Genomic DNA, 26,091 nt, shown 5'->3' with positions numbered 1-26,091 from the left:
ATGGTCAAAATTAAGCAAGATGCAGTAAACTAGCTCTGTACAAGCATTCAGTTTCCAAAAAGAGCAAGTGGCACTAATAGAATAATCATTACAGTTCAAAAATTGTTCTTCAGAAGTTTTTATGATGGCAGTGATTGATCAGTGGGTATTTAAAGGTATTATCTCTGTACACAGGATTGTATTACAGGGTTATGCAGCCATGGTTATTTGCCTAAAAGAAAATAAGAAAAACCCTTCTCTAATGTTATGTATATGTATGTATGAGGATTTATAAAATCATATAGTCACCTTTATTTTACTGACTAAGGATTGATGCTATTGTTCCACTAACAACTCATTATTAGTATGGCTCAACTTTAAAGACAGAACATGCATTTTTTACTACATCCTGTCTGTTGCTTGTGTACAACTGAACAATTTATTAAATAATTGAAAGCCTATGAACAGTGCTGTCAACAATCCCAATGGGAATGGTAGCCTTCAGTGAGCGAGCTATAACATTCAGCCACATGCTTGAAACTAAGCAATGAGTAGAAAAGTACATTTCATTTCTGCATTACACCAAACTTCAGAGTAAAATTAGCTGTTAAATATCTGCTGAACAAAATTAACTCTTGTTCAGCTGAAGCTAAGAAAACTAGTGTCAAGAAAGACTGATAAAGTATCGTGCAAGTATTCTCTCTCATTTTTTTTTTCTCCTTTTTTTTTCCTCCTCTTGCCACTTATGTCTCAGTTTCTCTTAATTTTCCAGCACCATGGGTATCTGTGCATTAAACCTGGTGCAGTTTGCAGAACTGGGATGTAAATCAATACTCATTTGTTCCTTTATTGTTTGTATGTTGCATTTTAAAAAAGAAAAACAAAAGAAAAACTGAATTTTAAAACCCTTACAAAGGCACATAGCAAGTTTAAGTTCATTGCCATAGAGACTACAGCTTATTTCTCAAGCTTAGTCTTTCTACAGTAACAAAGCTATCGCCCACACACCTCTCAGCTTATTCTTCCTCGTATAAACATTCTAACACATAGTACCACAGAATAAGTGCAGTTGATACTGTACTTTGGTTTTTTTGTGAAAAATCACAGAAAAGACTGTCAACTGCATGTGTGATGAGAGTTACTGAGGAAAAATGTACAAAGATAGGAGTTAGCTTACTGAAAAGAGAACTGCATTTGCAAAGGATTCACGACTTTCTAGTTCTCTTTCTATTTTTTTTAAATATTTCTAGAAACTTTTGGAAAATGAAGATCCATCACATTTTTTTTTTCTCATTTGCTTAAGTCATATTAATCTCAGGCAATTTATAAATGTATTTTTTAAAGTTACGAACATTATTACAGATTCTAGGATGAATGTGGTCTCAAAGTCATGGTCCTAACCTTCTCTACTATTTCTGATTCACAAGGCCTCTGGTTATGCTGTGTTTCTCTTGAGTTACCCACTCCTTTAGTAAGAGGAGGTGAAAAGTTGCAGTAGGGTATCCTTTCCTTTCTTCTCCTTTCCTTCTTCTGTATCCTTATCCTTTCTTGTCCAATCCTGCATAGGTTTGTTATAATGAGACTTTATACTCCCATGCCATTATTCAGATGATATTGGATACTAATAGGATACCTAGCTAAAGTCTGATATTTCAAATACTGTTCCTGTAGCAATACAATAATATTTCAGCAGCCACAAACACAGAACACAGGGTAATCCATGGAGAAAAATTATGAAAGAAGAAAAATGGTTTGCATTTACACTAAAAGGGTTGTAATTTATTATGAAGTTACACTTAACATCTAGGATGTTACAAGAGTGGGTAAGAACTGGATTAGTGCTACCAGTCCATCTTTATAAAGTAACAAAACCACCAAAAATGTAATTTATTTGGAGCAATGTTATTCACAAAATTTGAATTCATTCAACCAGTATGTTTTTTTCAGGGGGGTTGAGAAGATTTTGAATGCCTCTTTCTTAGTGCTTACTTTTATGGTCTTATCAAAATATAATGTTTTGTTTGAAAAAAGCTGAAACAACTCATTTTGAACATTCAGATCCAGAATGTAGATTTCTTGTTTCACTATGGCATTTTTCATTAAGATTCCATCAAGATTAAGAGAAAAACATGTTTTAAAAGGTTAAATAATGCTGAACAGTATAAAAACTTTCTTTTTTGTTGTTGAATAAAATCCAAAACTAGAATTCTCATGCAGTCCAAACTATGTATTTCCCTGGTTTTTTTTTTTTTTCTGTTTGATCCTGAAAAACAAAGATCTGTAATTATTCAGTGTCCAATGAAGCTTTTACACACATTCCTATCCATTCACCACACTGGATGTTTACCAAAGGATTTGCAAGCTCTGTTGGCTCTATTAGCAATCTGGTGCCTGAAGGGAGATAGATGCAAACGTTGTTTCTCTCTCTAGCCCATAGTCAAAAAGGACACTGGCACTCAATCCAAAAGTTTTTTACCAGAGCTGCTTTTCTAATCCTGTTTTATCAGTTTCTTATTAATAGCCACCTTTATTAACCTTTGATATTTTTTCCTTATTATGCATAAAGCTGTCGTAATAGGACATTGCAGGTTCAGTGCTTACCCTGGCAGATTGACATTACTCATCTTACTTGGATATACAAGTATTTCCTTCAGCCACAAAACTTTGGCAATTCCAGGTTCACGAAGAAAGCTTTTCTAAAAGAGCTGTTACTTCAATGGCTGGCTGGCTGTATGGACACCCTGCGCCTTGAATAACTATTCTGTCCATCAGATCGAGATACCATAAATCACCTATGTATGAAGGGAGCTCCCATCTTCACACTTCCAGATGCTATCTGTTACCTCCATCATATTTTGAAGGCTTTCTTCTCAAATTATACAACCAATGCTACTTCAAGAACTATCAGACAGGCTGGCAGGATTTCAGAGCTATAATTACATCTACTCAGTAGGCTGTAGGAAAAGCGGTTGTATTATCCAGTACTCACTACAATGGTTTCTTTTGTCTTCCCAATGTTAAGAATATTAGCTTGTGCCATATGTTAAGGTTGCTTGCAATACTGTTACATTATATTATTATATATCTAATGTGGGTGTTGTTAGTACTGCAACACAGAAGAATATGTATAAATATCCCAGTGCCTTATCTCAGACCAATTTGAACTGTTTCTAACCAAGATGAGGTGATTAATTCAAGAACAGCATCCTGCCAACATGGCTGCCAGCAGTGTTCTAGGAATAAATACACTTATGTGATGATTAGGCCTTCAAAAAAAAACAAACAAACAAACAAACCAACAAAACCCAAAAAACAACAAAACAAAAGAAGTATGCAAGATAGTAAAACCTATGAGAATCAACAGAAAGCTAGTCTCTTAAGCAGAAAGAATTATCTCATGTCTTTCCCAGAGGAGTCATTCTCTTTGTCTAGAGAGGGACAGCCCAAGATTTCTTCCAAAACCCTGAATCCAGGAATCTGCAGGGCCATGCCCTAGTTGTCATTGAAAGGGAGTAAAAAAATTCTGAGTAGGTTTCCTGAAATCATCAGGACACAAAAAAAGGTGGGATGCATCATGGATCACAGCTCATATGCAGCAACAATATGAATGTTCAACAAGGTAAATAATGCACATCTCATGTTGCAATTAAATGTTTTCCTATGGATTTCTGTAGCCTCCACAGCAGGGCCTTGATATTTAATACTGTGTCAATCAAATGTAACTTAGTATTATATTTAAAACAGTATCACAAATTGTAGATTTAAAGGAATTCTAAAAAGTTGCCCGATGGGGATCAGCAGGGAAAAACATGATGTTAATATGAATAGTTAGTGATGAGATTTGTGCTGATTCTACATCAAGTTACCATATAAAGGATATGGTGAAATATAAATGAGTTTTCATTTCTATTTGAAGAGTTTGGGGGAGGGAATAGTAGTATAGGACAGTGTGGGTATAGAAATGGGTCAGCTGTTCTGTATATTGACAGACTTCAAAGGCTGATTATCTTAATCCCCCAGGTTACAAAACACAAATGTAGCAGCTGTTACCTAAATTATCTGAAACACATTTGCAGCACAAATGGGACTGTCCCAAAGACAGGCAAGGTACAGAGCTGGAAGTAAACACCACCGTAAAACAAGCTGTACCAGTTTGACTTGTCAAAAGGTTTTATTCTTCTACAGACATACATGACACCTAAACAAGGTTTTTAGTGATTAACATCTGCCTAAGAAATTGAAGGTGTGGTTACAGTTCATGCCGGTTCATTTTGTTGCAGTTCTCCTTGCTCGTGACAGTGTGGGTTATGCCATGTGTTAATACTCGTAACAATAAACATGGGGAAGATACTGGGGAAAGGCAGCTGGATAATTACCCTGTGTATGGCTTTTTGGTTGCTAGCTCCATTAAGCTCTCATGAGTACAGCAGTCAGAATAGTTCAAGGCTAGAGATAAACAGAGATAAACATGGATTCCAAGGTCTTTTTTTATGACATTGCTCTGGTTACTTTCTGCTTCTTTATTTTCATCACTATTATGTTTATGTAGCAAAAAGAATTTCAAATGCACAAGATACTGCCTTTTAATGAGAGTTAGGTGTCTGAGTTTTTATTGTGTCTCCAGAACTTAAACCTTTGTGTTTCTGGGTTAGCTTTTCCAGGATTCATGCTGACCACAGTGTAAAACATAAATGGACCCTGTAAATACTGTTAAATAAAAGAACTAAGAACCCAAAGCCCTGGTACTGCAAAAAAAAAAAAAAAAGCTATAGTCCTTCTGGAAAATACTGATCAATTTCTTCACTTTAAAAGTTATGTTAATACTGTGCTGGGCTTATTTCATACATTGTACAAATCAGACAACATTATTTTCCATGACCATCATAAAATCTGTCAAGCTTTAGAAAGATGCCTTTGAATTGTTTACATGTTATGAGAGAGCTAGTAAGATCATTTGAGGGTCTTGGCACAAAAAGACAAATAGCTTAAAAAGAGAGACAGAACAGAAGGAAAATGATGGAACAAACTCCACAGAAGAAAAAGAGAATACATGGGAGTACACCTGTGTTAGCACATAACCAATAGGCATGGCACATAGAGCAAGAGCAGCAATCCCTACCTGCTGCTTTCTGTTGGCAAAACTTGTACTGAACCCACACAGGAACTCCATTTTGATGTCAGAGATTTTATATCCATCTTATGAACAAGAAATTACTTAGATAAAGGATATTAGTCAAAATACCAGGTTATACTGAGTTCCTTTTAGAATGTGTTTTCAAGTAAGTGACAGAATACTCTGCATCAAAGTGAAGTTCTATTTTGGTGTGAAAATTCTGAAAAGTTGAGAAGTAACAGTATTCTAAAAACCTCTAGATTTTTATTTCAGTCACACTCTTTCTACTCAAAGCAATCTTTCCAGACCATCTAATGATGGATTTGTATGCATTTATTACACATTTACATGCAAAGGTTGTGATGTGTAATGCAGATATACGTGCCTGCAATTATTTGCTAATATAGTCAGTTAAAAGATCTCAGCACTTGGTATTAATGTAGATATCTGTATCTTAGGGACTGGACAGAAGCTCAGTTAAAACAATTTCACATTTCAGATTTTAATTATTATTTCTCTCTTTCAAGAATGCTGCTGTTCAAACTTAAATGTGACACAAAGCAGCCTCAGTGAACACAGTAAATAAATTCATACTTAGGCTCTCTCATTTTATTAGTATCACATATCATAGTCTCTGAGCACTTTACACAGGAGACAGGCTGAGTCATATATGATTTCATAGGTCAAGCTTAGCTAAATCACATTAATTCCCTCTTAGTTAGAACTTTGAAAGTGAGCTGAAAATTAGAGTTCGCAGCAGTTCAACACAGTAATTGCTGGTAAAAGCATCCCACACTGATTTAAGCAAGACAGTTTGAACCTGCTGACATAACAGAATATATTTGGAGAAAGCTCAAACATCAGGGCTAGTGGTACTGCTTAGCCTATTCCTCAATCAGAATCTTAGCCACTGCATTTTCCTGAATACAGTTCTGTAGACTCAAGGACATAACTTTTTACTCATTGGATGTAGCCCTGCAACAATCTGTTTTTCCACTTAGTTTCACAGTGAAGGAAAAAAAATAAAAATCACAGAAATACCAGCTTTTGGAATCTAGAGACCCACACCATGGGTCACTGCCCATAGTTGTAGAGTTTACTAGAAAATGTGCACTTCCGTGATTATTACGTTTCTTGAAACAGAGCCTGCAGCTTCTACAGTATGGCATGCATGAAAGGTGGCTATATATAGAAAGACGGCTCTATATAGAAAGGCAGTAATGGCTGTCAGCATGCAAAGTTTAAATTAAAAGACAGGCACAGACTCATTTAAAGCAGTAAGCACTAGACAAAGTCCAATTGAGTCTTTTCGTTTAGCAAAACCAGCTGTTCACTCAATGGTGGCCACCCAAAATAGTAGACCTCATAAGAGGTCAGAGCTAACACTGATGGATTAACAAGCATTTTTCTTATTAAAAAAGTTAGAGTACAGTTTGATGAGCATCTTTATGTGGCCATGCCAGACTAAGCACTCACTGTGTGTTCCCAACCCTAGTCATTCACTCATTCTTCCCATTAACCTCTGCCCTTCACACCAGAACAAGTGTTTGTGTAACCAGGTGGCAAATTGGACCGATTCCCTTATTCAAATCCCTTCTTTATTGTTAGGTTTATTATTTAAAAAATAAACCTAACAATAAACCTTGTTTAACTCAGCTTAATTTACCCTTCAGTGTGACAAGTGATTGTGATACGTAGGCATGGGAAGAGAGGAAGGTGGGGAGAGGGATTGCTTAATCCTGAACCACGTCTACAAGAGGTCTGCCTGATCATCATTTCTGTGACTGCAGTATCAGATGCTTGCAGTGGGAATAGAGAGGATCAGTGTAAAGAGCTGCAAACACAATGCTGAAAGGAAACAGAGCTTCTTAAACCCAGGCCCACTTAGAACTTCTCTTACATTAAGTTTCTTGTTGTTCTGGAAAAAGTAGCATATATAAGATGTTTCTAAATAAGCATTGCACAAAGAATGTGTTTGTATCGGTTTCTGTCTAATGAAAGCAGTCCTATCTGCTCTTGAATTCTGGCTACTACTAGGGCACAGTAGCAGAACAGTTTGAGTTCTAATTAAATACACCTGCTAGCAGGCATCCTCTGTTAGAGTGCACAAAAAACTCAGCCTAGATTTCAGACTGGGTCAGTGTGGGTAGAGGCCTTCAGTGAGAGTTTTAAAGTCATCAGAACTCTCTCTTTGTGCTACCCAGAATTAAAAGCACAAGTTGGAGAGGTGCTTGATAGAGAGGGGGAAGGGTTTAAAAATTTGTGTAAAAATACACCTCCTGAGGAGAGAGGTTTTGGTTGGCTCCTTTTTTTTTTTTTCCTAGCTGCAATCATAGTTATTGTACAAACAGTGCTGCATTTCTAAGTACATGTGAGAAATCAAATGGCAATATCCAGTGTGGCAGGGCCAGCACCAGTTTTTAGTAAAAATGTATTAATACACTTGTGGTTTTATTACGCAGCTACTAGTATTGCATATATATTCATCAGAAACACTGCTTCATCTGTAGCTTTTAAATATATATATGTTAGCTCAAGTAAGCAAAGTATATTAGAGCAATCAGAACTCTTTCAAATTCAGTTAGTTTTATAGTTGCAAAAGGATAATTTGTACTGTCAGCACCTTTGCTGACAAGTTCTCTAACACAGGAACCATACTAAACTGGATTTTACTATTCAAATAACTGTGAGCTTTACTAACAAAACCCAAACTTTGACAAACACATATACTATAGCTTTACCCAGAAACAGATAATTGTCATATATTTCCTACCACAGGTTATATAAACAACAAAATTACTAAGATTTGCACTCCATATCTCTATTCTCTATATCTGCTCCTCAGCCCACTACATTTGCCTCAGGTCTTCCCTCTTATTCCCATGCAGACTGATGCTGTATTACCACAACTCTTGGTTGTGGTCCATAATCCTTGAATCCCACGGTCCTCCTTCCCATATTGCCCTGCCTGGCTCAGACATAAGAGCATATTCATTGCCCAGATAATGCTGGCTGGATGGCTGCTGCCAAACATAGCAGGCAAGAGTTAGTTTTCCATTATTTTCCTTACTCAGGCATTGATAAAAATGCTTTTATCTGTGTAGCTGCCAATCTTCCCGAAATTTGTAAAAGTGCAACTGTACCCTGTTACGTTGATATTCAGTGCTTTTCTAACAGTGCTTATATAAAGCAAATGTTTAACAGGTCTGTCTCAGAGTTTATTATACTGAATTTGGACATCAGAGTGAAGTAAGTGGCAACATTTCTGTATGAAAGGTTAGTTGGATCAAGCTTAATGGATTAGTAAAAGCAATACAACACTTAACGTGTTAGTGATGTATTTTACAAAGTAAAAGGGCTTTTTCAGCGTCCAGTGTCTTTTAAGAGATTAGTGAAATCAGCCTGTGGTTTTCAAGGCGGTTACAGAACTGATATTTGAGAACATTTTGTCTGTTATAACACTGGAGTAAAATAAATGGAAATCTAACTAACTAAAGCATAGTAAATATAATTGCAAAAAGATATGGTTTAGAAACACACAATAATTCACAGCTTGGAAACAAAACCAGCTTTTCTGAAAGCTGTACTAGAAGAGAAATAGAAGCTCTATTGTGTGGATAAATTTCTGATGCTGTCATTCACAGACTTACAGAATGGCTAAAGCTAGAAGGGGCTTCTGGAGGTCATCTGGACCAAACCCCCTGCTCAAGCAGGGCCACCTAGAGAGGGTTGCTCACAACCATATTTAGGTTTTTAATATCTCCAGGGATGGAGACTCCACAACATCTCTGGGCAATCTGTGCCAGTGCTCAGTCACCCTCACAGTAAAAAAGTGTTTCCTGATGTTCAGAGGGAAACTCCTGTGTTTCAGACCCATTGCCTCTGGTCCTGCCACTGGGCACCACTGAAAGGAGCCACTGATCACCACCCACAAGGCCTGAGCATTTAGTCAATTTTCAATCCATCTTACTGCTTATTTATCCAGCCCATACTCCATCAGCCTCTCTATAAGCATGTTATGGGAGACAGTGTCGACAGCCTTACTGAAGTCAAGAAAGACAATATCCACCGGTTTCCCTTCATCTACCAAGCCAGTAGATGGCTTAGTAAGTTAACTTTCATCAGAGAAGGTTATCATGTTGGTTATGCATGACTTCCTCTTTGAGAACCCATGCTGACTACTCCTGATCACCTTCCTGTCCTTCATGAGGCTGAAAATGGTTTTCAGCATGAGTTGTTCAGTCATCATGAGGTACAGCTGTGTCCGGTCAGGGCCAATGGACTGTCCAGTTTATGGACTTTGTGTCCAATTTGTTTAAGTATTCCCTAACCTGATCTTCTTCTATCAGGAGCATGCCCTTCTTGTTCCATCCTTTCCCCCTGGTTTCCAGGCCCTGGGAGTTCTGAAGGCTGGTCATACTAAAGACTGAAGGAAGATTTTGGTACCTCAGCCTTTTTAGTGTCCTGTGCCACCAGGCCGCTGCTCCATTTAGCAGCAGACCCACATATTCCCTAGTCTTCCTTTGCTGCTTATGTACTTGCAGAAGCTCTTCTTGATGCCTTTCTTGTTGCCTTGTTCTTTTCTTTTATCAGAGGGAGCTTCAGCTGCAGTTGGTCTTTGGCTTCCGGAACCATTGCATTCCCTTCCATTGCATGCTCAAGCACTGTCTCTATATTCCTCTCACGTTACCTGTCACTTCCTCCCCTTCTGTATACTTAATTTTTATGTCTGAGTTTTCCCAGGAGCTACTTGTTCCATCACAGAAACATGGTGGGATGGCTTCTGTGACTGGAGTGTTGGAATGGAAGGTTACAGGCTCTTTAGGAAAGACAGGCTCAGCAGATGGGGAGGGGGAGTTGCCCTTTATGTTAGGGATAGGCTGGAGAGTATGGAACTCTGTCTGGGGACAGGTGAGCAGTCCACAGAGAGTTTGTGGGTCAGGGTTAAAGGGAGTACAGCGATGGGAGACATTACTGTGGGGATCTGTTACAGACCGCCTGATCAAGGAGAACCTGCGGATGAAGCACTCTATAGACAGATAGAAAAAGCCTCACGCTCGCAGGCCCTTGTCCTCATGGGGGACTTCAACCATCCTGATTTTGTTGGAGGTAGGGTGTGTCCCAGCACAAGCAATCCAGAGGTTCCTTGATTGTGTGGAAGACAACTTCTTTCTGCAAGTAACAGAGGAGCCGACGAGGAGAGGTGCCATGCTTGACCTCGTGCTCACCAACAGGGAAGCGCTGGTTGGAAATGTGACGCTCCAGGGCAGCCTTGGCTGCAGTGATCATGAGATGGGGTAGTTCAGGATCCTCAGGATAGTGAGAAGGGCACATAAATTCTCAGTTGACTCCTTATCCATCTTCAGAAGAGCTCCAACTGCTCTCTCACAAAAAGGGCAACTCCAGCTCCTCATCGTCCTGTCCTGTCCTTCCTAAAGTGCCTGTATCTCTCTACTGCAGCACTCCAGTCAGGGGAGCCATCCCACCACATTGCTGTGATTCCAACAAGACCATACCCTGCAATCACACACAGCTCTCTACTTACATTTATCCCCCATGCTACACACATAAGTGTACAGGCAGTTCAGAGAGGCATTCCAGCATGCCTGTTTCCCAGAAAGGGTCTGGGAATTTTCCACAATTTGTATCTTGTAGGCTCTTCCTTGCTTACCTACAAATGATTGAGGCAACCCCATTTAAGCTCTGTTTTGTTGGTTTTGTCTTTGTCTTCATTCATACCACCTGAGGCCCTTTGTTTGTCAGCCTTGTCCATCACTCCTTTACAGGCTGCTGGTAATATTCTTCATCTCTCATCACTCCCGAAGTAAAGACCTTCTTACCAGGTCAGCCATCCTGCTGGCAAATATACCTTTGCCTCATTTGTGAGATGGATTCTATCTCTACCAAGCAGACGCTGATCCTCAGACAGGGTGCCATGGTCACAGAAACCTAAATCCTGTTTCCAACACCAGCTGCAGAGACAGCATATCTGCACAACTGGCGCAGCTTGGTTTGTTCCTTCCAGAAACATACCCTGAGCATAAGAATTGCTAAAGGTTTAGCACTGTTTTATAAATACATAAAATTCATTTAAAGTCAGCATTTTAAAATATTTCTTTTAGTGATATTAAACATATATCTATATTTTACTATGTAGCATACAATACTTCAGATGATAACTCCTTTAATGTGCATGTCCTGCTTAAAAGAATGAACATTTAAAGGACAGGTACTCAGCTTATCCAATACCATTTCAGCCTCAAAAAGGCTGATTTGGCAAATCTCTCATGTCTAAGTGGAAATTATCAAGGAATTCCAAAGCCAAAGAAAAGAATGGAAAAAGGGCAGACAAAGTAACTCATTTCCTTAAGGAACAGCAGGGTTAAATATTCAGGATGCTCTTCTGATCCTAGGTAATATAAAATCTATGTGTCTAAAACACCAGTCTGACAGCCTTCACAGACATCTCTTTTACCTGCCTCATCTACACCATAATCTTCTGAACATTAGAGATGTTACCTCAGCATTGGGTTAATATAAGCAAGATCAGGCTCAAGGTTTATAGTTTCATGTAGTCATTAGGTTATCTCAATGCATAATTTCCACCACAAAAACATTAGTACTTGAATTCAAGTTTCTATATGTTGACTTGAAGGTGGCCTTTCCTAATTCTGAAGATAGCCTTTTGTAAGCGACTGTTTGTTTTATTCATTAATGCTGATGTTTGTGTTGTAGAAGCACCACACAAGTCCACAGCTTTTGCTGCAGACTGAGACTTCTTACTGCTTGGAGTGAATTTTTAATGTAAACTATGCTGTTAGTCCTTGTTTTGTTTGTTTGTTTGTTTTTTGACAAAGTGAAAAAAGCAGCAGTCATAATAATAATAATAAACAAACCCCATGGTTTTAGTAGTGGAAATTTATAAATATGTATACCTGTCAAGAGTCAAAACTACATTCTGAATTGCTAGTGCCCTCTTCAGTTTTCTGTGAAGCAAAAGGGTTTAAATCTGTAAACCAGACACCTTGGTAGACACACTTATCTTGTAACTATGTCAAGGAATTCCATCAAGGAAAACTCACAGAAGAACCTAAGAGGACAACCTTACTGTAAGTACCAGCTGAAGATGAGTTGTTGGTATGTCCCTTGGACTGAAATGGAAGACTGGAGTTGTGTCACTGCTGAGTCCACACAGATAGAAAAATGGGTCTTTTTATGGCCTGCTGCCCTCTCTAGGAAGCTGATATTCAGATATGTATCACACCTTAATGTCACTTGAAACAAGTACCTTACACAAAGCTCATTGAGGTCAGTGGAAAGCTTTCCATTAACCTTGTGGTGGTTTAGGTCTGGCTTTAATGCTCTAACTTTAGCACCTAATTATAAGCACATGAACATGGTGATTGACATTCAGGGGTCTACCCCTGTGCCCAAAATGTTAATAAATGAAGGCTTAACTGAAGAGCTTGAAATGTTACAGTCATCATAACAATGGAAAAAAAAAAAAAAAAGAAGAGATAATCCAGTCCTTCTATTAAATCTCTTAAATGTACATTTAGTCTTAAAGAGAAAAAAGTGAACACTTTTTCATACCTATTTTCAAGTGTATTATAAACAATGTGAAGCTTAAGGGCAAACATGAGGGCTATAGGTAAGGAAACAAGTGTTACCCAGTGTTCTCTCTAGCTGGCTGTCTCTGGAGTCTGATCACCAAGAGAAACACTAGATATGTAGACTCAGCTGACCTTTAGATTACATGATTTAAAATTATAACAAAAGCTTAAAATGAAAAGGGCTGAATAACAGTATGCAAGAAATATATTTTCTACTTCTCTACCCCCTGAAATATCATCCTGTTGCCAGTCACATTTCTACAAATCCTTATGTCCTTTCACCCATATGTTCAAGCACACATTGAATAGGATCTTTCAAGAAATCTTTTCACAGAGAGCTTTTATTAAGAAACAATAAAAATAGCATAATAACAATGTCATAGCTTGTGTGGTAGGGTGTGAAAAAGTGACAAACAGCAGCACAGTACCAGTGTGAACACAAATCAGGAAAGACAAGGAGAGATTTGTTGGTCAGGTTACTCCTCCTGACACAAACAAATATTCTCCATGTTGTACAGAATTGGAAGCAAATGAATTCATGTGTAGTGGGTGGGTGCAATGAAAAGCTGTTATTTTTTGATTGTGCCAAAAACATTTTGTTTCCTTTGTCTCAAAAAGAGATCTAGATTAATCTAAGGTGAAGAGTCTTAAAATACATATTCAGAGTAATTTATAAAGATTCATGTCCTTTTTTTGAAAACAGGAGCAGAGAAACTATTTATTATACATTTTTTTTTGACCACCATTTTACCCCTAAAAACACTTATGTGTCAGTCTGTTATCCCCCAAATTAAATAGATGTCCCAAGTCTCCCTTTGAGCCTTTTTGTGTGTATCTTACAGAATGCATCAAAATTTTATCTAGATCTTTTGCTTTTTGCTCTTTTGCGAATTTGGTCTATTTATTCCCCTGTATAGCTGAAATTTTGCATATTTTGCGGCAAGTTAACCATGCAGAGCCTTTCCTGTGTAGTAATTTCAAACCCATTTACATCCAGTACAAATTTCTTGCAACTAGGCCTGGCCTATGTCAGATAACCAGTTCATCAACCCAGGTCTTTGGAAAACATAAGACAGTGTGTGCTGCCAATTTTGCTGCAATGAGCTGGATGTTCTGTATAGACATAATTCCTGTGCAGGCTTTGTAAATTACATACTTCTATGGAGTGCAAATTTTGAGAAACTTGCCTACCAGAAACTTGCCGGAAGATAGTTTTAATGGAAGAAACTATTTAAAGCACTGTCCTGAATAGAGATGAATTTTACCATCTTCTCTTTACAAAGAACATAAATTCCTATGACTTCCTCAGAAACCAGCTGCCAAGGGAATGAAACATGAAGTGACTGCAGAAGCACCATGGAGGATGGAAGAAGGAAGGCAGTAGTCACTAGGCCTAGTGCTAGGTCTGGGAAGCTGTCCGTCCCTTAGTAGCCTGCACAGGTAAGGGAGAGAAAGACGTTTTGGTAGGTGTATAATACTTGAAGTAGATCAGGTGTGAGTGTCTTCAGGTTGCCATTGGAGAAGGCTATAAATTCTGCCATCCTGAAGTTAGGCTTTGTGAATGTTTTCACTAATATTTGAAACATTAACTTCAATTAGACCATTAACACTGTTTTGCAAGAGCAGAAATACTGAACAGAAGTTATTTCTGATCACAGGTAATTAAAGTGTAAGAGACCAAAACTGGTCATATTTTTGTTTCTTACATGTAATCCTTGAACACTGGAATCCAGAAAAACACAGAAGAATTTTCTTTTACATCAACTTTGGTAATGGCTTGGGTCTTTAGCAATGACTCAGGGAAGCAAATACCACATATTAAAGAACACAGTAATGGAGAGGACATGGTAGAGCTTTGAGTTATATGTATCCCTCAGCTGAGAAATGGCTGGCGACAAAATTTATAATTTTTTTACAATTATTATTTCTCCACCCTTTCTACTCAGCTGAATGAATTTAATCCATTCCAGACAGAGGTATTATTTAAGATCACATTTCCTGCTATTAAGTATGTTTTAAAAATAAGAAAATAATTTTAAAAAGAAAGTTTCCTTATTATCTTAATTCTCTAGGCAATGGTTTGGTGAATTTTTTGATAGAAAGATTTAGGAAGCAAAGCCTTAAACTGAAGCATTGTCAGGTACTGGATTCCAGAGAAAATCCAAAGAAAAATCCTGAGAAAAACTATAGACCATTTATTTCTTTAATAAGCTGAAATCCAGAATCTGATTTTTAGGAAAGAGTGTGAGCTGTCAGACAGCAGTGTACTTTTATTCAATAGAGCACTTAGGCAAATGACTGACATTAAGCAAATTCTCCAGTTTCACTGATCTCAGAACATTTTCCTGAGGTCAGAATCAGAATTTGATGAACAGGTCTGGATTTAAACATATGCTGATTTGCAGTCTGAATGAGAGTTGGTATCAAATTTTGCCTTTAGCATCCATTAATAATAGCTGGTACTGTACTGCAAGATATCAGAGTTAGAATATGTGAACCCTTAGCCCTGCACACCTTCAACAGTGTTGAGATGCAGTCAGCATCAGTTCAAGTGACCTGAGGGGTCCTATCAAGTTAATTCCTTTTTCTGGTTGAAATATGATTTATAGGTGGGGATCTTGGGGTGGGGTGTTGTTTTTTTGTTGTTGTTGCTGTTGTTGTTTTTAATATCCATTTTTTTCCTAGCCTACCAAAAGCAGATATTTTTGTCAATTAGTTACTTTCTTCACTATTACCCTTTTTTAAAGGAAGATGTGAAAGTTGTGGATTACTGTACTTAATGACAATGATACAACCAGGAAATATGTAAAAAAAAAAAAAAAAGCAATATGGGAATACAGAAGTATTTGATAAAAAGACATACAAATATGCAGTTGTATTTAGATCATGCAGAAGCTTGAAATGCCTATGGTGGTTGCAAGTGAAATCTAAGATGACAAAATAACTGACAAATGAAGCAGATAGTAATGTTTATTAAAAAGTTGTATTTGTGACTTAAGGCTGTAAATTTGACATGAAATGTATGGCACATAAATAGTAAGACAGGTTATAGATCCCTCACTGTTCTGTTCTTCTATCAGTAAAACTTTTCTACTAGTCTGAAAGAATAAGAGGGATCTTCAGGCTTTTGAGCTAGGAATCAGCATGTGCTGAAGTGTAGGGAGTTTGACAAAAGAGCACCTAGGAGGGACAAATATCAAACCAGAATGACTGAGAAATGATAGAGAAGCATGAAACCTGTCAGCTTACCCTGTAAAAGAATGTAGTATGTAGAGGATGAGAAGCCATGCTGGAGCTCTGAAAGTGAAAAAGAGGATTAGCGTTCTAGCCAGGTGTCAGGAGGCGAAAGTCTCCAGTGGGTTTTGAGGACTCCAGTGTGAAGTCATGAAACCAAAGACAAAAATAGTGCTCTCAATAGATGTCATCTATGCCCTGCAGATGTCAGGGCAGCACCTCAGAGAGACTATTATCTTTGTCCTCACAACAAATTCTTCAGAAGAGCAGTGATTTTGCTTCTGAAAATCTCCAAGTGTGTTTTCCTGCTGAACATTCCTTCCACTGTTTTCATTTCCATTGTCATTTCAGGCTGCATCCACTGTGCTATTTGTGTGATGTGCCAGCCTGTGTCTTTAGCAGAGGCTCAGAAAGGCTTCTTCCAGGGAAGTAAGGGAACGTATAAGAGAAGCCTCATCCTAGGACAGCAGAAAATGTCTCCTGATACAAGGGAATGCTCCTGTTTATACCTCACTTTATCAGGCGTTAGTAGCAAAAAACACTTCACACACATTCTCAGGAGAAATGTAGGAGAAAAAAAAAAAACCTCGGGAGAAAGTATGAGATGGTATAAGATTTGGCTGTATGATTTGAGACTGTGCCTCAAACAGGAGAAAGTCTGACACATTAGGAATTACGCGGCTAACCCACTGGATATCTCCAAATCTCAGGACACACCAGTTTCGTATCTCTGCTCACCAGCAGTTATCTAAAGTTGCTCCTATGCCTATTCTGTAAAAATACATAGTTTAGCCTCATCAAATATTTTCCAGCAAACTAACTGGGAGCTTTTGCAAATAATTCTGGTTTTTTTCTTCCATTGGATTGGAAGAGGATTGTTTTTCTGCTTGGGTTTGTTGTTTTTTTTTTCCAAAAAAAAAGTGGGGAAAAAAAAACACCAAAACATAAAATTCACTGTGATGGGTTTTTTTTTTTACTCCTAATGGGAAAAGCCATCTGTGAAATTCTTAATAGAAAAGCCTGGTTGGTTTTCTACATTGTATCTCTTTGTGAAAATGCACCCCCCTTAGCATGTGAAAATTACTGTAAAGTAATAAGGAAATAATTTCAGGAGACCATGGTCAAATTATTAGCAACATGTTCCATAGGGAGCCACAAAGAAAAGGGAAATCTCATAAAATACAAAATTGCAAAGCTCTAAAAGAAAGTTCTGTCTTATAATTCATTTTCTACATTCCCTGTCTGTCCTCAACCACAGAAACCTCCTTTTTAATTATATTACCTGCCAGTAGAGAAATACATGGAATTATAATGCACAAGAACACATTGCTACTTCAATATTCTACACTATTTATAGGACAGCACAAGGCACAGTTTTTGACTTTTAAATACTGGCAAACCAAATAATTTTCATTTCTTAGGCATTTATCCTTGTCAAATTTAGAACATATTAAATTTACCGTCACATCCTGAGATGGTTTCTGTTCAGAGAGACATCAGATCAGATTGCCATTTGTGCTACATTTACATTTATAGACATTTCAAAGACCTTCTTCTCTGCCAGAATGGTTTAAAGTGACCTTGCGAAAAGACAGTAAGGTCTACGTTGTATTTTAAAAAGCTGATTATTCAAAAAGGCATTGATTATACAGCAAAGTACACTGTATGACACAGAAACTCAGCTGGTGGATATTGTAGTTTCACTTACAGCAATCAAGTTATGTGGGTTTCCCTCAGGTGGGGATCTACTTGTGTATATTTCGTGTAATTAAAGTACATATACTTTAAGCAATAACAGAGCTCTATTTTGTGTATTTGTCAAATATTTCTGCACTTCAACCAACTGTAACCACTGTGAGTTTGGAAGCTAAACATGCCGATTACACCCAAACTATATTCATATCCTCCTTTTAAATTCTGCAGATCTTGATTAAACCATTCATTGTCTTGGAGATAATCCAGGTTTATACCATTGCATCTGAACACACAATATTATAAGCCTATACATAATTTATATAGATCAGCACTAATTATTGTGAAAAGCCTCAGATAGCTAAAGCTTAATTTTTTTAATACCATACCTGATTTTTCACTGCCACCTGTGAGGATTTAATTGCACCTTGTCCAGACAGTGAGTAGTCCCATCTCCCTTTAGATTCTGGACACACATCTCAAGGCGAATTTACATGGTTCATAGGATTGGGATAGATAATACAAATAATCCCAGCCACACTAATTCCTGTCAGTGACAGCAGATGAAAATGGGGTTTGGTTTTTTTAAATTAAAAAGCCTGTAATATTGCAATCATCTGCAATCAGTTGGGACTGAAGGTCTGTTTGTGCTTTCATTGGCTGCTGTGAAACATCAGAGTTATCTCCTTCTCTGTGGAATTACTGTAGGGTTTTATTCTCTTAACTGAGAACAAAATCTCTCTCTCAATCCTGTCTTTGAACCTAAGTGATTACAGCCTGAATTGACTCTATGAATGAGACAACTGCATGTCCCCATTTAACATATTCTACAGGTTTCACAGAATCATTTTTCTGCATGCCTAGGCTGATTTTACAGGATTTTTACATCAACCAAAAACTGGATTTAAAAAAAAAAAAAACTCTTCAAATCAGAATGTCCTAATTTTATGCTGGGATGTGTGTCCTCTGTAGTGACAGCTTTCCTGGGGTTCATATTGCTTCTAATGGTCTTAGACGGACACTCCTGAAAAGCACTTCTTTGAAAGAAAAAAAATCAATAAATATGTCTTTGTGCTAAAGCTCATAACTGTACAAAGAGAAGAGAACAAAAAACAGCTGATGAAAACCATAGGTAGTAGCAGGTCTGACTATGTCTTATAATAAGATTCAGATGTAACTGCTGTGAACATTAAAGCAGTAAAAGGGGCAAAAATGCACAGCGTCCAATTTTAAAGTGACAACAATCAAAGTTCCTTGGAAAAAGAAGAAAAACACTACCCATTCTGTTCTTGTTATGTAATTGTGCTTGTCCTTGGACATGTTTCACCTGCAATCACACTTCCAGCAGTTGGGTGTAGAATATTTATTACTTCTTTATATTTTGTCATCATCATCACTACTTATTTTTTTAAATGCGACTGGGCTTGCCTGCTTTAAAGAGGTTTTTGAAACATCTGTGTGCATGGTGGACATGGCTATAGTCTCATAATCCTCCTCACGGGAGCGGAAATGGCAAAAGTGAAATAAAAACTGCAGGTCCCTTTGGAAGTTCTTATTGAGAAACCCATAGAAGATGGGGTTCACACAGGTAGAGATCATGGCAGTGAGGTGGCAAATCAGGAACAATAGGTTGTGGCTGCAGGTAGCAACAGGCAAAATTTCGTGATTCCAATCAAAGACGATGTTGAAGATTGTGAGGGGCAGCCAGCAAACTGCAAAGGCAACCACTATCGAGATCAGCATGATGTTGATCCTTTTGGTTTCAGAGGATCTGTACTTACTGTCTCTTATCTTGTCCATCATGTTGTTCCTTTTTTTCAGCCGTATGTATATCTGCAGGAAATTCAAAATAGAGAAATGTGGAATAATTTAACCTACAGCCATCAACTTTGCAAGGATAAACAGAAAAACAGACAGAAAATGTACATATTGCGACAGGATTGTCTCTTACCTTCAAGTAGCAAATAAATATAAAACAAAGCGGTCCGAAGTATTGAATCACTAAAAGCGTTGTGGTATAAGAGAGCCTAGCAGTGTCCAAAGGGAACAGATCCAAGCACACATATTTGTCCTTATATTCATCAAATGTTAGGTTTCTGAAGGGTTCATCTGTTAACACATGGTAGATCAGGAAAGGCAAAGACGAAGCTGTGGCTAAAATCCATATGGCAGCAATCCCCATGTACGCATGTCTGTTGTTTGGCCTCCAGCCACGAGGATTAATGATCAGCTGGTGGCGTTCAATAGCAATGAGGACTAAAGAAAAGACTGAGACTGTAATTGAGGCACATTGCACAAAAGGATTCAATTTGCACATGGCCTCCCCAAAAATCCAGTGGTCCATTAAAGTATACACAAAGGTAAAGGGAAGACACATGATGGTCACTAAAAGATCAGAAAAGGACAGGTTGACTATGAGGATATTGGTAACATTGCGCATCTCCTTCTGTTTTAAAATAATGACAATCAAGGCCAGATTCCCAGAAACTCCCAGAATTATCACAGTGCCGTAAGCCAAGGCCAAAGTAAAGACCATGGCCAAAGGCACATGGCAATCTTCATCCTCAAACTGCAAGAACTGTGAGTTCTTCTCTGAAAAATTCAGAAGACCGGTCATATTTCCCAGCGGGGTGAGAACCGAAGAATTCATGTCGTTTCCAACTCTCCACGATCTTCACAGCCGCCGCTGCTGCCGCCGCCGGCATCCAAAGCGCTCCCGGCGTTCAAACCGTGCCCGTCAGGGGACCCTCTGCCGAGCCCGCTCCTCGGTGCCGCATCCCCCTCGCACCACCTGGGGAGAAGGGAGGGAGCAGGGCCCGTCAACCCCGGGCACGTTGCCCGCCCCGACACACGCACGCCTGCCCCCCGGCGTGGAGCCGCGGCGCCCCCGGGTCCCGCGGGGAGAGGAACCGCCCGTTGCCGGCGGGATGCGCGCCGCCATTCCCCCCGCCGGTGCCGAGGGACGGCCCGGACCGCGGGTGGGATGTTTAGAGACAGCCCTGCGGGTGGGGAGGGAAACCCCGCGGGAGGACGGCGGCGTCCGTATCGTCTGGTCCGAGGTGGGAGCGGGCACCACGGTCCGCGGGAAGGAAGGCAGAAGGCGGGATCAAACTGCGGGTCTGCAGGCTGGAACGCGACCCTTTCCCGAACTATTCCAGACCCATTCCCGCCGGCACAAGTTACCCGAAATAAGCTGAGAAGCAATGTCAGTCTTCCAGCAGCGTAGCCTTTACTTTACGTTTTACACCTCCTTTGTACAAGTTTAAACTGCAGAGGTCTGCTTTCTTAAGATTACCTAAGTGGAATTATAACCAGCAATCACATAAGCAGGGGGGAAAACCCATCTGACTAATGTGAGGGTTGGAAAAACGATTCGAAAAATTGCTGCATTCCCTTTTACCTAATAATGTTCACTTGATGTTGAGCGGCTGAGTGCCCACAGCAACACTGGCACTGAGTCAGCGGCAAATCAGGAACTCTGAACACCTTAATCTCAGCTAGCAGCACTGTGCAGCAAAGAAAGAACAAAACAAGATGAAAGATAAAACAGCAAAAATTAAACACTCAGATTTTTTTTTATCCAAGCAACACAAATAGACTTGCCTAAATGACAACCTTTTTGCAAGGCCTTGAATTTTAATAGCAGAGAAACTCGGGCATACCTGTTCAGGAGGGAGAAAAATAAAAGAAAGAAAGAAATCAAGTAACCTGGCACACCTTTACTCCAACTCTTCATCAGTGGCAGCTGCGCTGAATCTGGAACCTTCCCTCTGTGCACGCTCTCCCATGAGCCAAATTTATGGCTCACTTAACCTTAGGTTAAAATAATGAAAGTAATGCTACTTAAAATTCACACAAGTGGGTTTCAAACCCGGCTCCATATGGCAGTTATCACAGAAGCTGTAAAAACATTGCCCACTAAAATGTACTTCATTAAAAGTTACCCTGAATGGGTGAGCTTTTGGTCTTAAATAATACTCAATATAAATCTCAGTGCCTTCTAAGTCTCCAGAGCAGAATGATCTTTGCCTGTCACTTGCTTTGTTACTGGGGAGATTTCCACTGGATACCAAAGGGGAATTTTCCACAGTGAGAAGAATCAGCCGTTGGAATAATCTCCCCAGAGAAGTGGTGGAGTGCCCAACATTGGACACGTAAGATTTGGCTGGACAGGGTGCTGGGACATCTAGTCTAAGTCATGTTTTGCCTAGAAAGGTTGGACCAGATGATCCTTCAGGTCCCTTCCAACCTGGCATTCTATGATTCTAGCGTGGCAGACACCTTTTTAACCAGCCACTTGCTGAAGACCAAAGCTGGGGTTGCCTCCTCACTGGGGCAGAGTCAATACGTGAGGGCTGGGCTTGCAGCTGCATCTCCTCATGAGGGTCAGGCAAATAATGTCCTTGCCAGTGCCATGTCTTCTCACTGGCATCATGACCTCACCTCAGCTAACTGTGCTGGTTCTTTATAGTCACCACATGGCTACACAAAACTGCAACAGGCGGTGTAGCTTGACATTGACATTTTACTGTCAAAGTTAATATCAGTGATTTCAGACAAAAGGCATTTCTGCTAAGGTTTGTTTGCTCTAGTTTTCAAGCTGGATAGGTGTACACCTGAGCATTATCTCTGAGACCTGCTGCCTCTGCTAACTACATTTATCTTGCCTCCCTAGTCCACAAAGGCTAAACAACCTCCCACCCCCTGTGCCTCCTGAAACATCACTTTAGCCAGAGGCAGAAGGGGAAGCATGTGGGTGATGTGGAGAGCCAGGACTCCTCAATTCCGAAAGTATGACTTTACCCCAGCCTGACAATCAGCATGTGGATTACATCATGACCTCCACTGTCACTCACAAAGCATGAGGTGGACAGTCCAAACCTGGAACTTGATGGGATGGTGGCAGGAGCAAAGTGGGTGAGGAGCCATGTGCTGCAAGGAGAGAACTGGGCAGGTTTTCTCACCAGCTGGGACTGGACTGCACCCAGCAATGAGGTGACATATGTTTCAGGCTCTTAATTTTTCTTTTCTCTGAGCCAAGCTCTGCTCTTCCTTATTTACTAAATATCAGACTCAAAATCAGAAAATGCCACTGCTCCTTCTTCTCTTGCCTCGCCCTGTAGCAGAGATGCTACCTAACGGCACGGCTCAGAAACACAGCACTGATGTCCTTCCTTCCTGCCCACCACTCCAAAATGGGCCAGATATCAGGAGGGGGATGAAGTTGCATCTTCTGGGCAGCTGCATGGCTCCCTGTCCCCTGTCCCACCAGTTCCCAAGCCAGGAGGGAGATCCCTCTCCATGCTGGATGCCGGAGTGGCATCAGAAGAGCCCACAGACCCTCCAGGGGACTGCACAGTCTCCCCCAGCACACACACCTTTCTTACTCTCCAGGAGTCAAAAGTTTAGCACCAAGAGACAGAAAGGGTGAAATAACGTTTTGTGAGGTGACTGGAAATACACTGTAAAGCTATTGGAGCTCTTTGAAATGAAGCACAAAACTGTCCAAGGCGATGGTTAACCCAGCCACTCTCAAGTCCAACCTGGAGCCTGCCCCTGCCTGGGATTTTGTCATCTGCACATAAGAGAGCAAGCAAACACCGGCCAAACCGGACGCAGCCACCCACAGTCACAGGAAAGAAACCTCAGGGGAAACTCACCTTGCAACTGCTCTGTCTGCCTTTGGTCTGCTATGGGGCTGGCTCAGGAGGCTGGATGGAGTAGGAGCAGGGAAAGATCCTCTGATATTCCTCCAGCTGAGATCCTAAAGATTGGTGAGGAAGGCTGGAGACTCCCCCTTAAAGCCGAACTCCACCTTATCCCAGTATCACATGATGGTGCTCTGCTGAGCAGATCCTGAAAATCTCACTGCAAGCACATCACCTTTAAATTCCACATCTGGGGGTGGGTTGCCTAGTAATTCCGAAATAAATGCAATTAAATATTGAAACAAAAGAGGAGGGGGAAGAGCACAGGGAAGAGCTTGGGAAGGGAGAGTTTCAAATCTGTCTGGCTGTTTCAGTATTTTGTCTGCAAGTTATTGCCATCTCGTGGCCAAACTAAAGATGGAAATAGAATCTTTGCTGGAAAGGGGACAAGAAAGTGATTTTAAGAAGCAAGTTGCAAAGTTCAGGTTTGGGTTTTTAAACCAGTACAACTAGGTTCTGCTCTGTATTTATCATGAAGAGAAATAACCAGATTGATAAAAATTGTCAAGTTGCTGTTCTTGCTATTTATTTTTTCAGCTGGAAGTAATAAAAAGCTATTTAAAAAGTAAATTAAGTCAATAAAATATCAAACCTTGAGAAAATACAGCTATCACTACAGCCCTTTTGGGTATTTTTCTGATTTACCCTAGCCAATTGGTTCACCATCCTCTATGGCCCATGGAAAAAGGCATTTCTGCAGGTTCATACACAGCAGTGGGATATTCCAAAGATCTGGAAAGAAAATGGACCCCTGAAAATCAACAAATCTCCATGGTGAGATGCAGAGCTGGAAGGGTGGTGGCTGTTGTCTTGGTCAGCTCTTCTACTTCTTTCGAAAACTCTGGTTCCCAGCAATAGGATGGGGTTTTTCATGCAGCTGGCATGACTAGCTCTGCAAACTGCTACCAGCTATAGCATCATAGACTGGTTTGGGTTGGAAGGGAACTAAAAGATCATCTGGCCCAACCCCCCTGCCATGGGCAGCAACACCTCACACTAGACCATGTCACCCAAGGCTCTGTCCAACCTGGCCTTGAACACTGCCAGGGATGGAGTATTCACAACTTCTTTGGGCATCCTGTTCCACTTACTGTTTCTTGAACAAATTCATAAAAAGCAAAATGGAAAATTTTACTTTCCAGTCACTATTTTTCATGATCCAGAAAATACTTTGCCCTCTCTTACCCGCAAAAAACACTGCTGCAGAAGATCTACTTCAAAAGGCATAAAATCCAGCGAGTTTGAAAGTCAGGCAGGAGTTATCCAGATAAGTAGCACTTTGAAAATGCCATGACAGACCCTGAAGGCTGTGTTAGGAGTTTGGATTTCTTGGAAAACAGAAGTGCCCAGACTCTTCCCAAGGTTCCAGATTAATTTTTCAAGGTAAGGAATGACATCCAGGCATATTCCTATTCTACAGCAACACTGTTACATCATGGATAACTTCCAAGTGAGGAATCATGTTAATTATAGCTAAAAAATCAGTTGCACATAATAAAAGATTGTGTCATTTTTTGCAGCCTGAGCCTCATGGAAAGGTTTCAGAACCCAGCACTGAGGTTGATGTTTACACTGTATTTCCAGGAGCTCGGCTCAACTGCATTGCAACTGCAGTCCTGGATTTGAGAAAGGCAAGTGCAGGCATACCTCAAGGTTGCTGTAAACCAGAAGCTGGGGCACTGCTGAAATTTTAACAGCAGCAGCCAGAAGGTAAGTGCAGGCTGTATATAATGTCTTTCAAGAACTTCAGTCATATGTGGGTCATTAACATGCACCAGTCTCCTCCTGAGCAGAGCAAAGGTGGATACACTCAGGCAGAGATCTAAGATGAAGATCCCCAAAAGACCATATAGCTGTCTGAAGCAGTGACACTCTAGGGCATGTAGAACTAAGGACTCTCATTGCTATGGATGTGGAATGATCCATTCACATTGCAAAAAAAAAAAAAAAAAAAGAATTATTGTCCAATATAGAGATTTTTAAGGGCAATAGATGTATTTCTAAGGCAGGGGGGAAAAAAGACTTTTTATGTCAGGATAATCCCACTACTTCCATGTAATGTTCTTACCCATATGGGCAAGATGGCTATTTTAAAAGTTAAAATAAGCATTCTGTGATACAGCACTGTAGTACTCTGCCACCAGGTACCCAAAGCAGAGACGTATTTTTAGGTCTGGTTCAGAATAAAAGGCTTGGGTTTACATGACAAAGTTTTGATAGCAGTGGGGCTTGCAGCAGTGGCTTCTCTTAGAAGACACCACTAGTTGCCCCCATGTTAGAGCCATTTTCAGCTGCCTCCAAAATGGACCTGCTGTTGGCCAAAGCTAAGCCTATGCTGGTGGTACCCCTTTGATAACATATTTAAGAAAGGGTAAAAAATTCTGCATATGAGTTGTGAGAGAGAGGAGTGAGAAAAATGCAAGAGAACCAGCTCTGCAGACACCAAAGTGAGTGAAGAAGGAGGGGGAGGAGGTGCTCCAGACACCAGAGCAAAGATTCCCCTGCAGCCCTGGGTGAGAAACATGGTGACACTTATTCCCCTGCAGCCCATGGAGGACCATGTTGCAGCAGACATCCATGCTGTGATCCATGGAGAGAAGACAACGCTGGAGCAGACTTGTGACCTAGCAAAACCCAAATAGAAAAATGCCAGTGTTTCTGCCATTTCCAAAGTTTCAGATAGGTATGATCTTCCTTCTCCTCCTTTTTGTCATTAGTCATGAGGATCTCCACTTCAGCAGTAAATGAAGCA

General features: G+C 40.0%; 1 protein-coding gene across 3 annotated transcripts; it reads right to left on the bottom strand.

The window, feature by feature from the left end:
• Positions 1–18,748: 18,748 nt before the first annotated feature.
• NPY1R (neuropeptide Y receptor Y1) lies at positions 18,749–23,637 on the bottom strand. Of its 3 annotated transcripts, XM_061475597.1 has the most exons (4): positions 23,292–23,637; positions 21,032–21,137; positions 19,583–20,422; positions 18,749–19,464 (listed from the first exon to the last, which is right to left on the bottom strand). In XM_061475597.1, exons 3-4 carry the CDS (start codon positions 20,279–20,281, stop codon positions 19,006–19,008), a joined length of 1,158 nt encoding a protein of 385 aa, XP_061331581.1. In that variant the 5' UTR covers positions 20,282–20,422; positions 21,032–21,137; positions 23,292–23,637; the 3' UTR covers positions 18,749–19,005. The 3 variants fall into 3 exon arrangements, with proteins under 3 accessions (XP_061331581.1, XP_061331574.1, XP_061331588.1); XM_061475590.1 differs by lacking the exon at positions 21,032–21,137; XM_061475604.1 differs by lacking the exon at positions 23,292–23,637 and having other exon boundaries at positions 21,032–22,314.
• Positions 23,638–26,091: the final 2,454 nt, after the last annotated feature.

Source organism: Pezoporus flaviventris, unplaced genomic scaffold (assembly GCF_033815535.1).
Source record: "Pezoporus flaviventris isolate CSIRO_AGI_PZ_B2104156 unplaced genomic scaffold, CSIRO_AGI_Pfla_v1 ptg000002l, whole genome shotgun sequence".
In the NCBI taxonomy this organism is placed as follows: Eukaryota; Metazoa; Chordata; class Aves; order Psittaciformes; family Psittacidae; genus Pezoporus; species Pezoporus flaviventris.
Note: the sequence above shows the minus strand (reverse complement) of the source record. Positions and strands in the feature narration are given on the sequence as shown.

Excerpts from the sequence above, each read along its gene's own strand:
- NPY1R (XM_061475597.1), bottom strand. The coding sequence starts at position 20,281 with ATGAATTCTTCGGTTCTCACCCCGCTGGGAAATATGACCGGTCTTCTG. Across the intron at positions 19,465-19,582 it reads TATTTATTTGCTACTTGAAG|ATATACATACGGCTGAAAAA; the intron begins GTAAGAGACAAT and ends AATTTCCTGCAG.